The sequence below is a fragment of the Bos javanicus genome, chromosome 5 (genome assembly GCF_032452875.1).
Source record: "Bos javanicus breed banteng chromosome 5, ARS-OSU_banteng_1.0, whole genome shotgun sequence".
Taxonomy (NCBI): domain Eukaryota; kingdom Metazoa; phylum Chordata; class Mammalia; order Artiodactyla; family Bovidae; genus Bos; species Bos javanicus.
The window spans coordinates 32390790-32408795 of NC_083872.1; the positions used below are offsets into that span (position 1 = coordinate 32390790).

At 40.2% G+C, this 18006-nt stretch overlaps 1 protein-coding gene across 1 annotated transcript; it reads left to right on the top strand.

Annotated features, from left to right (window-relative positions):
* Positions 1-16078: 16078 nt before the first annotated feature.
* LOC133248668 (olfactory receptor 8S1-like) lies at positions 16079-17008 on the top strand. The gene has a single exon (XM_061419035.1). The coding sequence runs from the start codon at positions 16079-16081 to the stop codon at positions 17006-17008; it is 930 nt and encodes a 309-aa protein (XP_061275019.1).
* Positions 17009-18006: the final 998 nt, after the last annotated feature.

An 18006-nucleotide genomic window follows, 5' to 3' on the forward strand; every position in this document is an offset into this window, starting at 1 on the left:
TTACTCATCCATAAAACAGAATGAAATCTTGTCATAAGTAGCAACAGAGATGGACTTACAAGGTACGTGTTAAATTAAAAAGTCAGAGAATGATAAATATTACATGATTTCATTTATATGTAATGTCTAAAAACACAAAATAAATGAACAAATGTAACCAAACAGAAACAGAATTCCTAGAGAAAAACTAGGTGGTTTCCAGATGATAGCGGGATAAGGGGGGATAGAAATAGGGAGGGAGATTAAGAGGTACAGACTTTCAGTTACAAAACAAATGAGTCATGGGTAATAAAATGTACAGTGTGGGGAATATAATCAATAATTATGTAATATCTTTGTATGGTGACAGATAACAACTAGACTTGTGCTCATCATTTAAAATGTATTGAAATACTGAATCACTATGTTGTGTAACAGGAACTGACATAGTATTGTAGGTCAATTATACTTCAAAAACAAACTTATTAAAAAAGAGATGATGGATTAAAGACCTAAACGTAAGACCAGAAACTATAAAACTTTTAGAGGAAAACATAAGCAGAACACTCAGTGACATAAATCACAGCTATATCCTCTATGACTGATCTCCTAGAGTAATGGAAATAAAAACAAAAATAAACAAGTGGTACTTAATTAAACTTAAAATTTTAATTAATTAAACTTGCACAGCAAAGGAAACTATAAACAAGGTGAAAATACAACCCTCAGAATGAGAGAAAATAATAGCAAACAAAACTGACAAAGGATTAATCTCCAAAATATAGACACAGCTCATACTACTCAATACCAGAAAAACAAACAACTCAATCAAAAGTGAACATAAGGCCTAAATAGACATTTATCCAAAGAAGACACACAGTTGGCTAATAAACAGATTCTCAACATCACTCATTATTAGAGAAATCCAAATCAAAACTACAATGAAGTATCACTTCACACTGGTCAGAATGGCCATCACCAAAAAATCCACAAACAAGAAATGCTGGAGAGGGTGTGGAGAACAGGAAATCCTCTTGCACTGTTGGTAGGAATACATATTGATGTGGCCACTGTGGAAGACAGGATGGCAATTCCTTTAAAAACTAGGAATAAAACTACCATATGACCCAGCAATCCCACTACTGGGCATATACCCTAGGGAAACCAAAATTGAAAATGATACATGTACCCCAATGTTCATTGTAGTAATATTTATAATAGCTAGGACATGGACACAACCTAGATGTCCAATCAACAGATGAATGGATAAAGAAGCTGTGGCAATTATATACTTTGCAATATTACTCAGCCATAAAAAGGAATGCATTTGAGTCAGTTCTAAAGAGGTGGATGAACCTAAAACCTATTTTAAAGAGTGAAGTAAGTTAGAAAGAGAAAAACTAAATATCATATATTAATGCACATGTATATGGAATTTAGAAAGAGAGTACTGATGAATCAATTTGCAGGGCAGCAATTGGAGAAGGCAATGGCACCCTACTCCAGTACTCTTGCCTGGAAAATCCCATGGATGGAGGAGCCTGGTAGGCTAGTCAGTCCATGGGGTCGCAAAGAGTCGGACACGACTGAGCAACTTCACTTCCACTTTTCACTTTCATGTACTGGAAAAGGAAATGGCAACCCACTCCAGTGTTCTTGCCTGGAGAATCCCAGGGATGGCGGAGCCTGGTGGGCTGCCATTTATGGGGTCTCACAGAGTCAGACACGACTGAAGCGACTTAGCAGCAGCAGCAGCAATGCAGATGCTTCCCTTGTAGCTCAGTCGGTAAATAAGCTGCCTGCAATGCAGAAGACCTGGATTCGACTCCTGGGTCAGGAAGATTCTCTGAAGGAGAAAATGGCAACCCACTCCAGTACTCTTGCCTGGAGAATCCCATGGACAGAGAAGCCTGGCAAGCTACAGTCCATGGGATCACGAGAGTTGGACACGGCTTAGCAACTAAACCACCACCAATGGAGATGCAGACATAGAGAATAGACTTACGGACACAGGCAGGGGGCTGGGAGGAAGGACAGGGTGGAATGAATGGAGACAGTAGCATGGAAATATATATGCTACCATATGTAAAATATATAGCTAATGGGTATTTGCTGTATGACTCAGGGAACTCAAACTGGGGCTCTGTAACAACTTAGAGGGGAGTGAATAGGTGGGAAGGGGTGGGAGGGAGGTTTGAGAGGGAGGGGACATATGTATACCTATGGCTGATTCATGTTGATGTATGGCAAAAACCAACACAATATTGTAAATCAATTATCCTTCAATTAAAAACGAATTTTAAAAAAGAGAGATGAGATTTATGCTACCTGAGGTGGAGGGTGAGGGAGGGGGAATTAGACAAACTGTGTCAAAAGGTAGAAACTTCCAGTTATAAGATAAGTGAGTACCAGGGAGGTAATGTGCAACATGATAAAAATAATTAATAATGCAGTACATTATAAATGAAAGTTATTAAGAAAGTAAATTCTAAAAGTTCTCATCACAAGGGAAATAGTTTTCTATTTTTTTAATGCTGTGTCTATATGAGATGATTATTTCATGGGTACATGTAAGTTATATTGTATATCTTAAACTTATAGTTCAGTTCAGTCACTCAGTCATATCCGACTCTTTGCGACCCCATGAATCGCAGCACGCCAGGCCTCCCTGTCCATCACCAACTCCCGGAGTTCACCCAGACTCATGTCCATCGAGTCAGTGATGCCATCCAGCCATCTCATCCTCTGTCATCCCCTTCTCCTCCTTCCCCCAATCCCTCCCAGCATCAGAGTCTTTTCCAATGAGTCAACTCTTCGCATGAGGTGGCCAAAGTACTGGAGTTTCAGCTTTAGCATCATTCCTTCCAAAGAAATCCCAGGGCTGATCTCCTTCAGAATGGACTGGTTGGATCTCCTTGCAGTCCAAGGGACTCTCAAGAGTCTTCTCCAACACCACAGTTCAAAAGCATCAATTCTTCGGTGCTCAGCCTTCTTCACAGTCCAACTCTCACATCCATACATGACCTCAATAAAGCAGAAATAGATGTTTTTCTGGAACTCTCTTGCTTTTTCCATGATCCAGCGGATGTTGGCAATTTGATCTCTGGTTCCTCTGCCTTTTCTAAAACCAGCTTGAACATCAGGAAGTTCATGGTTCACATATTGCTGAAGCCTGGCTTGGAGAATTTTGAGCATTACTTTACTAGCCTGTGAGATGAGTGCAGTTGTGTAGTAGTTTGAGCATTCTTTGGCATTGCCTTTCTTTGGAATTGGAATGAAAACTGACTTTTTCCAGTCCTGTGGCCACTGCTGAGTTTTCCAAATTTGCTGGCATATTGAGTAAACTTATAGTACTACATATCAATTATAGCTCAATAAAATTGGGAAAAGATAGATAGATATTTTAAATAAATTTTTTAAAAGCCAGAAGACAGTCCTTTGAATAACAACTTCTGGTGGATTGAAGAAAAAAAAATATTGGGGATAAAGAGGGGTTATAACTATAGGTATAGGAGATATTTTTTAACTATGGTGGAAATTTCTCTGCTGATTTGTGTTCTGTATCCATTTAGATAAGATCTGGCAGTATGTATGTGTAAACAGACTCAAGGATTATTAAATGGTGTGATCTGAAATGTTAGTGGTTTTTCTTTTTTTCTAAAAGTCAACCTCTAATATCTGGCACTGCTACACAGAAGAGTTCGCATAAACCCAAGAGTACTCCTCTTGTATTGCTGCTATCAATATTTTGTTTAAACCATTTATTTGTGCAATAAGTGCTTGGAATCCTCATAAGGAAGATATTGCTAGCCTATTACTAGCATATCTATAATGTTATCTGCCTTTTTTCTATTACAATTAGTACCAATTAAAGCTCTGACTCTAATAGTTTTCAGTTCTGGAGTTATACTATGGAATCCTCTACCACACATCTATTTGGAAATGATGGACAGGATAAAGTCTTACTATCTTGTTCTTGTCATCAAAACTAGATGTTGGTGGTGGTGTTTAGTTGCTAAGTTATATCCAACTCTTTTAGAATAAACTGCTGCTGCTGCTGCTAAGTCGCTTCAGTCCTGTCCGACTCTGTGCGACCCCATAGATGGAAGCCCACAAGGCTCCCCTGTCCCTGGGATTCTCCAGGCAAGAATACTGGAGTGGGTTGCCATTTCCTTCTCCCATGCATGAAAGTGAAAAGTGAAAGGGAAGTCGTTCAGTCGTGTCCGACTCTTAGCAACCCCATGGACTACAGCCTACCAGGCTCCTCCATCCATGGGATTTTCCAGGCAAGAGTACTGGAGTGGGGTGCCATTGCCTTCTCCATAGAATAAACTAATGGTTACTAAAAAGCCTGTTGATGAGAGTGAAAAAGTTGGCTTAAAGCTCAACATTCAGAAAACTAAGATCATGGCATCTGGTCCCATCATTTCATGGCAGATAGATGGGGAAACAGTGGAAACAGTGTCATACTTTATCCTGGGGGGCATTTTTTGGGGGCTCCAAAATCACTGCAGGTGGTGATTGCAGCCATGAAATTAAAAGACGCTTATTCCTTGGAAGGAAAGTTATGACCAACCTAGATAGCATATTGAAAAGCAGAGATATTACTTTGCCAACAAAGGTCTGTCTAGTCAAGGCTATGGTTTTTCCAGTGGTCATGTATGGATGTGAGAGCTGGACTATGAAGAAAGCTGAGCACCGAAGAATTGATGCTTTTGAGCTGCGGTGTTGGAGAAGACCCTTGAGAAGCCCTTGGACTGCAAGGAGATCCAACCAGTCCATCCTAAAGAAAATCAGTCCTGGGTGTTCATTGGAGGGACTGATGCTGAAGCTGAAACTCCAATACTTTGGCTACCTCATGCGAAGAGTTGACTCATTGGAAAAGACCCTGATGCCGGGAGGGATTGGGGGAAGGAGGAGAAGAGGACAACAGAGGATGAGATGACTGGATGGCATCACCAACTCAATGGAAATGAGTTTGAGTGAACTCCGGGAGTTGGTGATGGACAGGGAGGCCTGGTGTGCTGTGATTCATGGGATCACAAAGAGTCAGACACAACTGAGTGACTGAAATGAACTAAACTGAACTGAATGGTTACTAGAGGCAAGGAGGAGAAAAGTAAGCAAAAGGAAGTAAGAAATACAAACTACCAGTTATGAATAAATAAGTTACAGGGATGTAATGTACAGAACAGGGAATAATAGTTGATATTTTACAGTAAATTTGTATAGATATTGAATGAATCTATAAAGATATTGGATGACCATGTTGTATGACTGAAACTAAAAAATATTGTCAACTGTACTTCAATTTTTAAAAATATAGATAAGCTAACCCATGCTAATAAAGCTTCAAGGTACAATAGGAAATACAGTTAAAAGTGCCTGTAGTGTGTGCTGTACTAAGTTGCTTCAGTTGTGTCCAACTTTTTGTGACCCCATGGACTATAGCCCATCAGGCTCCTCTGTCCATGGGATTCTCTGGGCATGAATACTGGAGTGGGTTACCATGCCCTCCTCCAGGGGATTATCTTGACTCAGGAATCAAACTGGTGTTTCTTACATCTTCACATTGGCAGGTGGATTCTTTACCACTAGCAACACTGGGGAAGCCCCCAAATCTGACCTAAGTGCTAACAAACCATGCCAGTAACATGTATTCCAGATTGGAATAGTTGACCAACTCCAAACTATAGAGTAAAATAACTAACACAATATAATACGCTTAGGTTTTTAAAAGCAAATCACTGATCTCATAACATCTTGAAATTTGACAAGCTTGTCAAACAATAAGCTTGTCAGATTTCAGGAAGCATCTATATACCTCTGAAGAATAACAATATGAGTAAATTCTCTTTACTGGATATCAAAATTTATAATAAAGCTAACGTGGCACTAGTGGCAAGATAGACAAATAAGCCAACTGAACAGAATAGAGAAGTCAGAAATAAAGGCGTATACCCTTGGGAAATTGATGGTACAGCTTGCACTGTAAACCAAACATAAATTTCCCTAAATTTTCCAAGAAACTTTAAAGTATTTTTTACATTTAAGCCGGTAACCCACATATAAATTACTTAATGAATGTGTGATATAAGAAAGATCCAATTTAATTTTTTTCCAAATGGATACCAATTGTTCCATTTACTGAAGAGCTCCTTCCTTTCCTACTGATTTGACATCTCCATCCTGTCAAATACTGTTTTCATCTCATAAACATAATTTTGAGAGAATAAAACATGTCACTGCATAATACATATTATTATTTCCTTTATGTAGGGTTGAAAAATATACAAAACTAAACATACAGCTTAGGAATACATACATTTGAGATAAAATCATAAAAACAAAAGGAAAAAACAATAAACTCAAATTTTAGGATAATGGTTATCAGAGGGAGGAGTGTACAGGGATCTTTCAAAGTGTTATCATGTTTTTACCCTTCAGCTGAATGTACACAGAGGTCCATTTATTGTAAATTTTACCACACATAGACAAAATATATAGCCTTTTTCATGTCTGATATACTTCATGAGAATTCAGAGTGCCAAGCTGGATAGATAATTTTTTTTAAACACAATATAATCACTTAATATACAGTGAAAGTTGAGAACTTCAAAGATGAATAAGACATTCTTAAAAGTTTATAAAATATTTCTAGAGATAAAGAAAGAATTCCCTATTAAGCAAAAGATCAGATTGACACTTAAAAGTAACAAAAGATACAGAGAGAGAGTGAAGAAAGACTTTAAAGCATTGAAGGAAAGAAATTTTAAGATTAAGAATATCTGTCTAGTGATGCTTTCTCTTAAAAGTTAAGGCCCAATAATATTTTTCAATAGAAAGCCTTGGAAAATTTACCCAATGACCACCTTCTCTGAAAACAGTTTTTGGTAAAGTATGCTAATAAGAAGAGAATAAATCAAGCAGGATGCTATATCTCTTGTTGAGGACTGTATCACCCAGAGTGTGTCGTCCTTCTCAGGGTGCCGTGGCCTGTGACGGACAATCTGTCTACTGTCACTCTTGTTCTATTCCTCAGTCAAGAACAATGGAGGCAAGAATAAACAATGGGGAAGAGACAGTCTCTTCAGTAGGTGGTTTGAGAAAACCAGTCAGACACACGTAAAAGAATGAAATTAGAATATATTCTCATGCCAGAAACAAAAGGAAACTGAGAATGTATCAAAGGCCTAAATGTAAGATTGGAAACCATAAGAACCAAACTTTGGGCAGAATACTCTTTGACATAAAACACAGCAGTTATTTTTTGGATCTGTCTCCTAAGGCAAAAGAAACAAAAACAAAAGTTAACAAATGGGACCTAATTAAAAGCTTTCACAAAGCAAAGGAAACCATCAACAAAACAAAAAAGACAACCTACTGAATGGGAGAATATATTTGTAAATGATATGGCCAATAAAGGGTTAATATCCAAAATACATAAATAGCTCACACAACTCTATATCAAAAACAAAAGTCTAAAATATCAGCAGAAGACCTGAATAGATATTTTCCAAAGATGATGTACAGATGGCCAACAAGCACTTGAAAAAAATGCTCAACATTGCTAATCATCAAAGAAATGCAAATCAAAACTGCAATAAGATATCCCCTTATATCTATCAGGAAAACTATCATCAAAAAGGCCACAAATAGGGCTTCCCCAGTGGTCCACTGCTTAAGAATCCACCTTGCAATGCAGGGGACACCAGTTTGACCACTGGTCCAGGAGGATCCCACACACTGCAGAGCAACTAAGCCTGTGAGCCACAACTACTGAGCCCATATGCCTAGAGCCTGTGCTTGGCAACAAGAGAAGCCACCACAATGAAAAGCCCACGCACCACAACTAGAGAGGAGCTTCCACTCACAGCAACTAGAGAAAGCCTGTGTGCAGCAACAAAGACCCAGCAAAGCCAAAAATAAAAGTAAATAAATCGTTAAAAACAAATAAATAACAAATTTTGGAGAGGAAGTGGAGTAAGGGAACCCTTTATACTGTTGGTGGGAGTGTAAATTTGTGTAACCACGGTGGAAAACAGAATGGAGTTTCCTCAAAAAACTAAAAATAGAATTACCATATGATCCAGCAATCCCACTCCTGGTTGTATATTGAAAGAAAATAAAACACTAATTTCAAAAGATACATGCACCCCAGTGTTCACAGCAGCATTATTTACAATAGCAAGATACAGAAGCAACCAACAGATGAATGGATAAAGATGTGGCATGTATGTGTGTGTGTGTGTATACACACACACACACATATATATATATATATATATATATATATACAATGGAGTACTCTTCAGCCATAAAATGAAGTTTTGCCATTTGGAACAATTTGGATGGACCTGGAGAGTATTACGTTTAGTGAAATAAAGACGAATACAGTATGTTAGCACTTATATGTGGAATCTAAAAAAAAAATGATTAAGTATAACAAAACAGGCTCACAGATACAGAAAAGAAACTAGTGGTTACCTGGGGGGAGAAGGAAAGGGAGGTGGGCAAAATAGGGATAGGAGATTAAGGACTACAATACTAAGATAAAATTAATAAGGTACAAGGATAGACTGTTACAGCAAAGGAATATAGCCAATATTTTACAATAACTAGATGGAGTATAATCTACAAAAATTTGAATCATTGTGTTGTATATCTGAAACTGATAAAATACTATAAATCAACTATACCTAAATTTAAAAATGCAAAAAAAAAAAAAAAACACAACTATTTGCATTTATATAGACTGAGAAGAGAAAGTGGTGAAAGCAGGTTTTGACCTCCTTGCTGACCATTAATTCCTTTCCCAACATGGGTTTGTATCACCGTTCAAATTACTTGCTAACCCCTCCTGAGGAAGAGTCATAATTTCTCTGCAGCCCATGCACTTCAGGTTTTACCTGTGCCTCCTGGTGGGAGGATGATACACCTCTGCCCTACTGAAGTCAAGTGTGGCCATATGACTTGCTTTGGCTAGTGAAGTGTGGTTCAAAGTCCCATATGGTTTCTGAGCAGAAGCTTCAAGAACCAGCTCACAGTTCATCATTGTACTCTTTTCTAACAGCCCAAACAATAGCCATACCCCAGTTTAAAGGCTGCTCCAAAAGTCTAGGTCCTGAAGAAAATTTTGTGTAGCAACAAAGTCACAGCTATCCTAACAGACACATAGAATGAGAAGTGAATATTTACTGTTGTTAAGCTGGTGAAACTTTGAGTCACTTTTCACAGGATAACTTGGCCTAAGCTGACTGATACATTCAACTTCAGTTCAGTTCAGTTCAGTCACTCAGTTGTGTCCAACTCTTTGCCACCCCATGAACCGCAGCACTCCAAGCCTCCCTGTCCATCACCAACTCCCGGAGTTTACCCAAATTCATGTCCATTGAGTCAGTGATGCCATCCGACTATTTCATCCTCTGTCATCCTCTTCTCCTCCTGCCCTCAATCTTTCCCAGCATCAGGGTCTTTTCCAATGAGTCAGCTCTTCGCATCAGGTGGCCAAAGTATTGGAGTTTCAGCTTCAACATCAGTCCTTCCAATGAACACGCAGGACTGGTCTCCTTTAGAATGGACTGGTTGGATCTCCTTGCAGTCCAAGGGACTCTCAAGAGTCTTCTCCAACACCACAGTTCAAAAGCATCAATTCTTCAGTGTTCAGCTTTCTTTATAGTCCAACTATCACATCCATAATGACTTCTGAAAAAATCATAGCCTTGACTAGACAGACGTTTGTTGGCAAAGTAACATCTCTGCTTTTGAATATGCTGTCTAGGTTGGTCATAACTTTCCTTCCAAGGAGTAAGCGTCTTTTAATTTCATGGCTGCAATCACCACCTGCAGTGATTTTGGAGCCCAGAAAAATAAATTCAGCCACTATTCCTACTGTTTCCCCATCTATTTGCCATGAAGTGATGGGACCAGATGCCATGATCTTTGTTTTCTGAATGTTGAGCTTGAAGCCAACTTTTTCACTCTCCTCTTTCACTTTCATCAAGAGGCTCTTTAGTTCTTCTCTGTATATCTGAGGTTATTGATATTTCTCTTGGCAATCTTGATTCCAGCTTATGCTTCCTCCAGCCCAGCATTTCTCATGATGTACTCTGCATAGAAGTTAAATAAGCAGGGTGACAATATACAGCCTTGATGTACTCCTTTTCCTATTTGGAACCAGTCTGTTGTTCCATGTCCAGTTCTAACTGTTGCTTCCTGACCTACACACAGGTTTCTCAAGAGGCAGATCAGGTGGTCTGGTATTCCCATCTCTTTGAGAATTTTCCACACTTTATTGTGATCCACATAGTCAAAGGCTTTGGCATAGTCAATAAAGCAGAAATAGATGTTTTTCTGGAACTCTCTTGCTTTTTCCATGATGCAGCGGATGTTGGCAATTTGATCTCTGGTTCCTCTGCCTTTTCTAAAATCAGCTTGAACATCAGGAAGTTCACAGTTCACGTATTGCTGAAGCCTGACTTGGAGAATTTTGAGCATTACTTTACTAGCGTGTGAGATGAGTGCAATTGTGCGGTAGTTTGAGCATTCTTTGGCTTTGCCTTTCTTTGGGATTGGAATGAAAACTGACCTTTTTCAGTCCTGTGGCCACTGCTGAGTTTTCCAAAATTTGCTGACATATGGAGTGCAGCACTTTCACACCATCCTCTTTTAGGATTTGAAATAGCTCAACTGGAATTCCATCACCTCCACTAGCTTTGTTCGTAGTGATGCTTCCTAAGGCCCACCTGACAGAATGTGGTCTACTGGAGAAGGGAATGGCAAACCACTTCAGTATTCTTGCCTTGAGAACCCCATGAACAGTATGAAAAGGCAAAAAGATAGGACACTGAAAGATGAACTCCCCAGATCAGTAATTGTGGTGTTTGTCTCTGTATGTTTATTCTTTAATTCTTCTAAGTCTTTGTTAATTGATTCTTGCATTTTCTCCATTTTGTTTTCAAGGTTTTTGACCTTTACTATCATTATTCTGAATTCTTTTTAGGTAGTTTGCCTATTTCCTCTTCATTTATTTGGACTTCAGTGTTTCTAGCTTGTTCCTTCATTTGTGTAGTATATCTCTGCCTTTTCTTTAACTTTTTGTGTTTTAGGTCTCCTTTTCCCAGGCTTCAGGGTTGAATTCTTTCTTCCTTTTGGTTTCTGTCCTCCTAAGTTGGTTCTAGGGGTTTGTGTAAGCTTCCTATAGGGTGAGATTTATGCTGAATTTTTTTTTTGTTTTTCCTCTGATGGACAAGGCTGAGTGAGGTGGTAATCCTGTCTGCTGATGATTGGGTTTGTATTTTTTGTTTGTTTGTTGTTTAGATGAGGCATCCTGCGCAGGGTGCTACTGGTGGTTGGGTGATGCCAGGTCTTATATTCAAATGGTTTCCTTTGTGTGAGTTCTCACTATTGGATACTCCCTAGGGTTAGGTCTCTGGTAGTCCAGGGCCTTCGTGTCAGTGCTCCCACTCAAAAGGCTCAAGGCTTGATCTCTGGTCAGGAACAAAGATTCCACAAGTGGTTTGTTAAAGCATTAAGTGAGATTAAAACAAATATCCAAAAATGAGAAACCAAAGATGAATCACAGACAAATGGCAGCTACAAAATCAGCAAATAATAATTAAAATAATGGAATATACACATATACATATGTGTATGTATGAGCAAAGTCAAAAGAGTCCAAAAAATTAAGTACAGTAGATTGACCTGGTGAACAAAGGAAATCAAAAATTATATTTACCAGTTAAGAACAAAACTAATGGAAGCATAAACTGGAAAACAAAACTAAAGCAAGATGTCAAGTGGGGAATAAATCAATGAAAACAAAACTAACAGTTATGTTGAGAGGAAAGAATATAAAGAAAGAATAGATATGTAAAGTTAAACAGAAGTAGACAAAGATTTACATGCATTAAAGATTAACTGCAAGGGGAAAAGAACAGTAGGAAAGGCAAACAAAGGAATAAATATTGAAAAAATATAATAGGTTTTAAAAAATTATAAAAAAAGAAGAAATAAAAAAGGAAAACTCCACAGAACTGCAAAAGCCCAATGTAGAGGCAGAGGTTTATAACAACAATAAAAAGTGTGACAATATACACATACACATATACACCCATAAGCTAAATCAAAATAGTCCAACAAAAATAAAGTACAATCGATTGACCCATCAAACAAAGGAAACCAAAAATTATATCTACCAGAACAAAACTAACTAAAGCACAAACTGGAAAACAAAACTAAAGCAAAGTGCCAACTAGGGAAGAAAGCAATGGAAATAAAACTAACAAATACGTTAAGAGGAAAGGAAAGAAAGAAAAAAAAGAAAATATAGATATGCAAAGATAAATAGAGGTAAATAAAGAATTATATACATTAAAGATTAACTACAAGGGGGAAAGAACAGTAGGAAAAGCAAAGGAATAAATGTAGAAAAAATAATAATAGGTTTAAAAATTAAAATTAAAAAAAGAGAAAAAAAATAAAAGGGGAAAATCCACAGAACTGCAAAAGCCCAACATAGAGGCAGAGGTTTATAACAACAATAAAAATGTGACCAAGAAAAAAAGAAAGCTCAAAAGCTTAATTGGATTTCATAGTGCCGATAAAATCGACAACTACAACAGAGGGGGAGAAAAAGGGATAAAAAAAGAAAAAAATTCAAAAGAATCTACAGAACAAGCCAAAACATAAGAATAATAAATGTTTTTCTTGAGTCTCTGCTGTCACATTCCTTTCCCTCTCTGGGAGTCACAGTCTACCTCACCTCCCTAGGATGCCTTCCAACACTGTGCTGATCTCTGGACCTGCTGTGGGGGCAGCTCAGATTTTAATCTGATCCTTCTCCTGTGTGTTCTTGCCTCTAATGTCCACAGCTATCAGAACTAGTACATTTTCTTTTGTGGAAGGTCTAAATGTCCAAATTATATATATATATATTCCATAGACACAGAGCCTCCCTAGTTGATTGTGTGGATTTAATCTGCAGCTTGTACAGCAGGTGGGAAGGTTTTGGGTCTTCCTCCTTAGCCACACTGCCCCTGGGTTTCAACTGTGGTTTTATTTCCACCTCTGCCTGTGGGTCATCCACTGGGCTTTGCTTCTGAAGCTGCCCTGGAGGACTTGGGTCTGCCCCTGTGAGGGCCAGGTGTGGAGGTGGTGCACCTGCTTGGGTCACAGGGGTTCTGGCAGCACCAGGTACTCAGGGGAGTTGGCAGCTAGGGCAGCAGGAAATACAGTGCTCTAGAAGGGTATGGCAACAAGTAATTGCCAATACACTCCAGTATTTTTGCCTGGAGAACCCCCCTCCCTGACAGAGAAGCCTGGCAGGCCACAGTCTACAGGGTCACAAAGAGTCGACACTACCGAAGCGACCCTGCACGCATAGACACAAGACTTTTTTGCCTGTGGCAGCTCTGCCCCAGTGAAAGTTGAGTGTGAAGGTGGTGCAGCTGCTTCGTTTGTGGGGACATGGATGGCCTCTGCCACAGGAGTTATGGCCCCATCAGAGTCTTTTTTTGAGCCTCTTGTAGCTGGCAATCAGAAGGCCTCTTTGACCAGTTTCTCCATAGCTCTGCCCATTCAGGCACTTAGAGGGCTCCCTTGTCTGGGGCCCTTCTCTGTTGTTCATCATGTCAGGCACATAGAGGGGCCCCCCCTGGCTGGGGTCCTACTCTGTAGTTCAGGGCATCAGACACTTAAAGGAGCACCCTGGGTGACGTCCTGCTCTGTAGTTCAGGTTGGCATTTGATGGCCAGCCTCTCTATTGTTCAGCTGTCAATGCTGGCATGAGGGGAGAGAGAGGCTATGGTGATGGCTCCACCCGCTATGTGTGACTCAGCAGTATCGCCTTGCTTCCACGCCTGCCTGGCTTTCCTCCATGGGCATTTCCCACCACAATCTCCTCCCTCACATCCCTTTGATCTGTCTCTCTGCAGTCAACAGCAGCCCTCTCCCTGGGATTGCTCCACAATCCCTAAACTCCAGCTCCCAGCCACTGTGCCTTCCAGCAGACCTGCATCTCTGTCCAGGGTATGTATGGCCGTGGCAAGGACTATCTGATTCTCATCCCATTTAGGCTGCCACAGATCAGCTGTTTCACTCTAAGCCTTAAATGTTCCTCCTCTGACTCAGACAATTGCCCCAGTGTGGGGATCGGACCCCTGCTTCGGTTCCCCCACTGGTGGAGGGCAGGTCCAGTCCTACTAACACTACTGTTTTTCCCCCTAGTTCCTTCATGCTACCAAGTTTTGCCTGGTTCTGTATATTCTTTTCCCCTGGTCAGGTACTCCTGTCTGCTCTCAGTTGGTGTTCTGCATGCACTTCTGTGTCTGAAGGTGTATTCCTGATGTATCCGTGGAGAGAGATGTACTCCATGTCCACCTACTCCTCTGCCATCTTGTTCTCTCCAACTTGTTCTCTCTCAACTTATAACGTTGTCTTTCTCACTATATTCTCCACCCTTCTCTTATTCTGGCCAAGGAATCCCTAGGTTGCAGGGTTTTCGAAAGTTTGTACTAATGGGATGCTTTGCATTGATGAAATCCTACCACCAAAATCCTACCATCAAGTATGATTAAATAGATGAATGGAGAGATGGGGTAATTGAGATGGATGTGAGAACCCCAAACACCCTGTTAACTCCTCAGCCTCTTGATACTTAGGGTGTCTCCCTAAAGCACTATGGCAAACTGTTTTCACAATTTGAAAACAGTTCCCTGAAGTATTCTGAGATCCTGGGCCTGGAATATTTTAAAATGGCACTGGGTTCAGTCCCATATACCCAAGTAGGACTTGGGACATGTACTGAGTAGTATCAAACTACTGAGATGCCCAATGGTAATGGGGAAGAAACGACAAAACAATTCACACTTTAGAGGTTCAGCTTCCTTTGCCCAGGAGCTTTCTCTCACTGCAATTCAGTATTTCTCTCTGAAGAAAACAGAGCTAAGCTGAGAGTTTCCTGAAAGTCTTCAAATCTTTTCTTTATATATATATATATATATATATAAAGAAATGTTCAGTGGAAAAATAATTTTACAACATTAGAGAAACTGTTCAAAAGAAATGAATGCCCATAAGCCTACTAACCAATAGAGAAATCACTTCTATTTTTCAATATTCTGTGTCAATCTTTGTTCATACACACATTTGATGTTTTTGTGTAGTGTGTCATGGGCTAGACAGTTTGCAAAAGCATGTTTCATTTGCCCAATTTCATAAATGAAAAAGGGAAGGTTTCAAGAAACTAAGTAACTTTTCTCAGATGATACCATTAGAATGTTTGAGCCAAGACTCAAACTAAGGTTAGTACTCTAAAACTAGCACTCTTTCCACTTAGCTGCTGTCACAGAACTGTAGGGAGCACTATATCAGAGCCAAGGAATACCTAGACATAATTTAGGTGAACTCCCTACTAATGAAGTTGTTCATGACCCCAAAACCACACAAAACTCATCTTAACTATCAGTTTAAAACCAGTAAGTGTGGTACATGAGGATGCATGCAAGACTAATTGAAACATCTGGGCTAATCCCAACCTTGACTTCACTTTGCTATGAGGCCTTAGGCATTGCATTCACCTCATTTATAAAATGAAGGGGTTAAAAGCCATTATGACAACATCCTAGCATACTGTGAGTCTATGATTTCACTATTCTAAGAGGAAATCATTTTCCCATAGTCCTCTCAGCCCTTAACCATGGAGGGTTTTCTGGGCTATGCCCCTTGTTTTGAATCCAGAACCTGATTTTCCTATGCATGATACACTGTTATTATTAAATGCACATGAGTTATCATTATTATTATTACTAAGAGTGACAAAGTAGGGTGAAGGATTAAAGATCATGACAAGATAATGCTAGCAATTAGAAAACAAGGTCAAGTAAGAATATAGCATCTGAGAAGACACTCCCTTATCCTGAGTTTCCTATTTTAGTCTATAGGTAAGAAGGTATACAACTAAAGCGGCTTAGCACACAGCACAGAAAGAGATATACTCTCTTTGAGCAGAAGTCTCTTGTTCATGGAAAATGACTCAGATCAATGTCTCACAAATGTAGAACCATTCATTTCTTCTGAGGGACAGAATCTCTAAGCAACCATGAAAAATGTCAGTATTATTACGGAGTTTGTCCTTCTGGGATTGTCCAGTGACCCCCAGATCCAGACCGTGCTCTTTGTGCTGTTCCTGGGGATTTACCTGCTGACATTAGTGGGGAACACAGTGATGATCCTGATCATCAAGGTTGATGCTCGGCTCCACACACCCATGTATTTCTTCCTCGGACACCTGTCTTTTCTGGATCTCAGTTTCTCCTCAGTCACTGTGCCCAAAATGCTACAGAACTTCTTGTCTCAGAAGAAAAGTATCTCAGTGTGGGGCTGCATCACTCAGAGTTTCTTTTTCACTCTCTCAGGGGGGACAGAAGCCTGTCTTCTCTCTGCCATGGCCTACGACCGCTATGCTGCTATCTGCCACCCTCTGCTCTACACTGTGGTCATAAACAGACCTCTCTGCACTGGGATTGTGAGCACAGCTTGGGCAGTGGGATTTTCTATTTCCTTGATGAATAGCCTCTTTGTTCACAAGTTACATTTTTGTGGTTCCAACATCATCCCCCATTTCAGTTGTGAGCTACCTCCACTCTTCCCTCTGTCTTGTACTGACCCCACTGTCAATGAGATTCTTCTAGCTGTGTCATGCACATCTTTAGGGCTGCTGACACTTCCCCCAATCCTCTTTTCTTACTCAAGAATCATTTCTGCCATACTGAGTATCCGCTCCGCTGAGGGCCAAGGCAAGGCCTTTTCCACCTGTTCCTCCCACCTCACTGTGGTGCTCCTGTTCTACGGGACAGCTCTGTTCAGGTACATCAGCCCTGACTCAGGCTCAGTGTTGGAGCGAGTGGTCTCCATTCAGTATAGTGTGATCACTTCCTTGCTGAACCCCCTTATCTACAGCTTCAAGAACCAGGAGGTAAAAACAGCTCTACAGCGACTGCTGAGGCAACAGAAGTGTGCCAGCAGGTAAGAGAAAGCTGTGTGCTTCTGCTCAGGAAAGAGAAAATGTATCTCTAAAGGAGAAAGATGTTTACAGGCACAGAGCACTTGGGGAAATTGAATTTCAATTATATTTAACTATTTGTTTGGATTTTGAAGTAAATAAGCTGCCCCCAAAAAACAAGAGGAGGAGGTTGGGGGAAAAAGAGCTTGATGTACAGGTTCCTATCCAGGAGCCCTTTGCAAAATAACCATAGAGAGACCTTCACAGCTCTCTCATAGCTTCCCTCATACAAGGGGCTTCCCTCATAGCTCAATTGGTAAAGAATCCATCTGCAATGCAGGAGACCCTGGTTCAACTCCTGGGTCGGGAAGATCTGCTGGAGAAGGGATAGGCTACCAACTCTAGTATTCTTGGACTTCCCCTGTGGCTCAGCTGGTAAAAGAATCTGCCTGCAATGAAGGAGACCTGTGTTTGATCCCTGGGCTGGGAAGATCCCCTAGAGAAGGGAAAGGCTACCCACTCGAGTATTCTGGCCTGGAGAATTCCATGAACTGTATAGTCCATGGGGTCACAGAGTCGGACACAACTGAGCAACTTTCACTTCACACACATGTTCACAGAGAGAGATCTTGGCTCTGTGTGAGGAAATAGCAGGGCTTGCTGACATACATAAAGTATATTGAAGCAGAACAGGGTCTCTGGCCAAAATGTCAACTTTTTCTTGGCATTTTAACAAAGGCACACAATAAAGAAAGGCGCCTACAACAAAGAAGAAATCAGGTATAAATAATACTCCAGAATGAAAACAGTCAGAGCCATCCATTCATAAGACCTGGTGGTATTCTCTGGCATCAAAAGGCCAGTGAACCTGCATAGGCTGATGTGTTGGTTAATTTTACATGTCAACTTGACTGGATTAAGGGATGCCCAGATAGCTGGCAAAACATTATTTCTGGGTGTGTCTATGACAGTGTTTCCAGAAGAGATGAGCATTGAATCCATAGACCTAGCAAAGAAGACTGCCT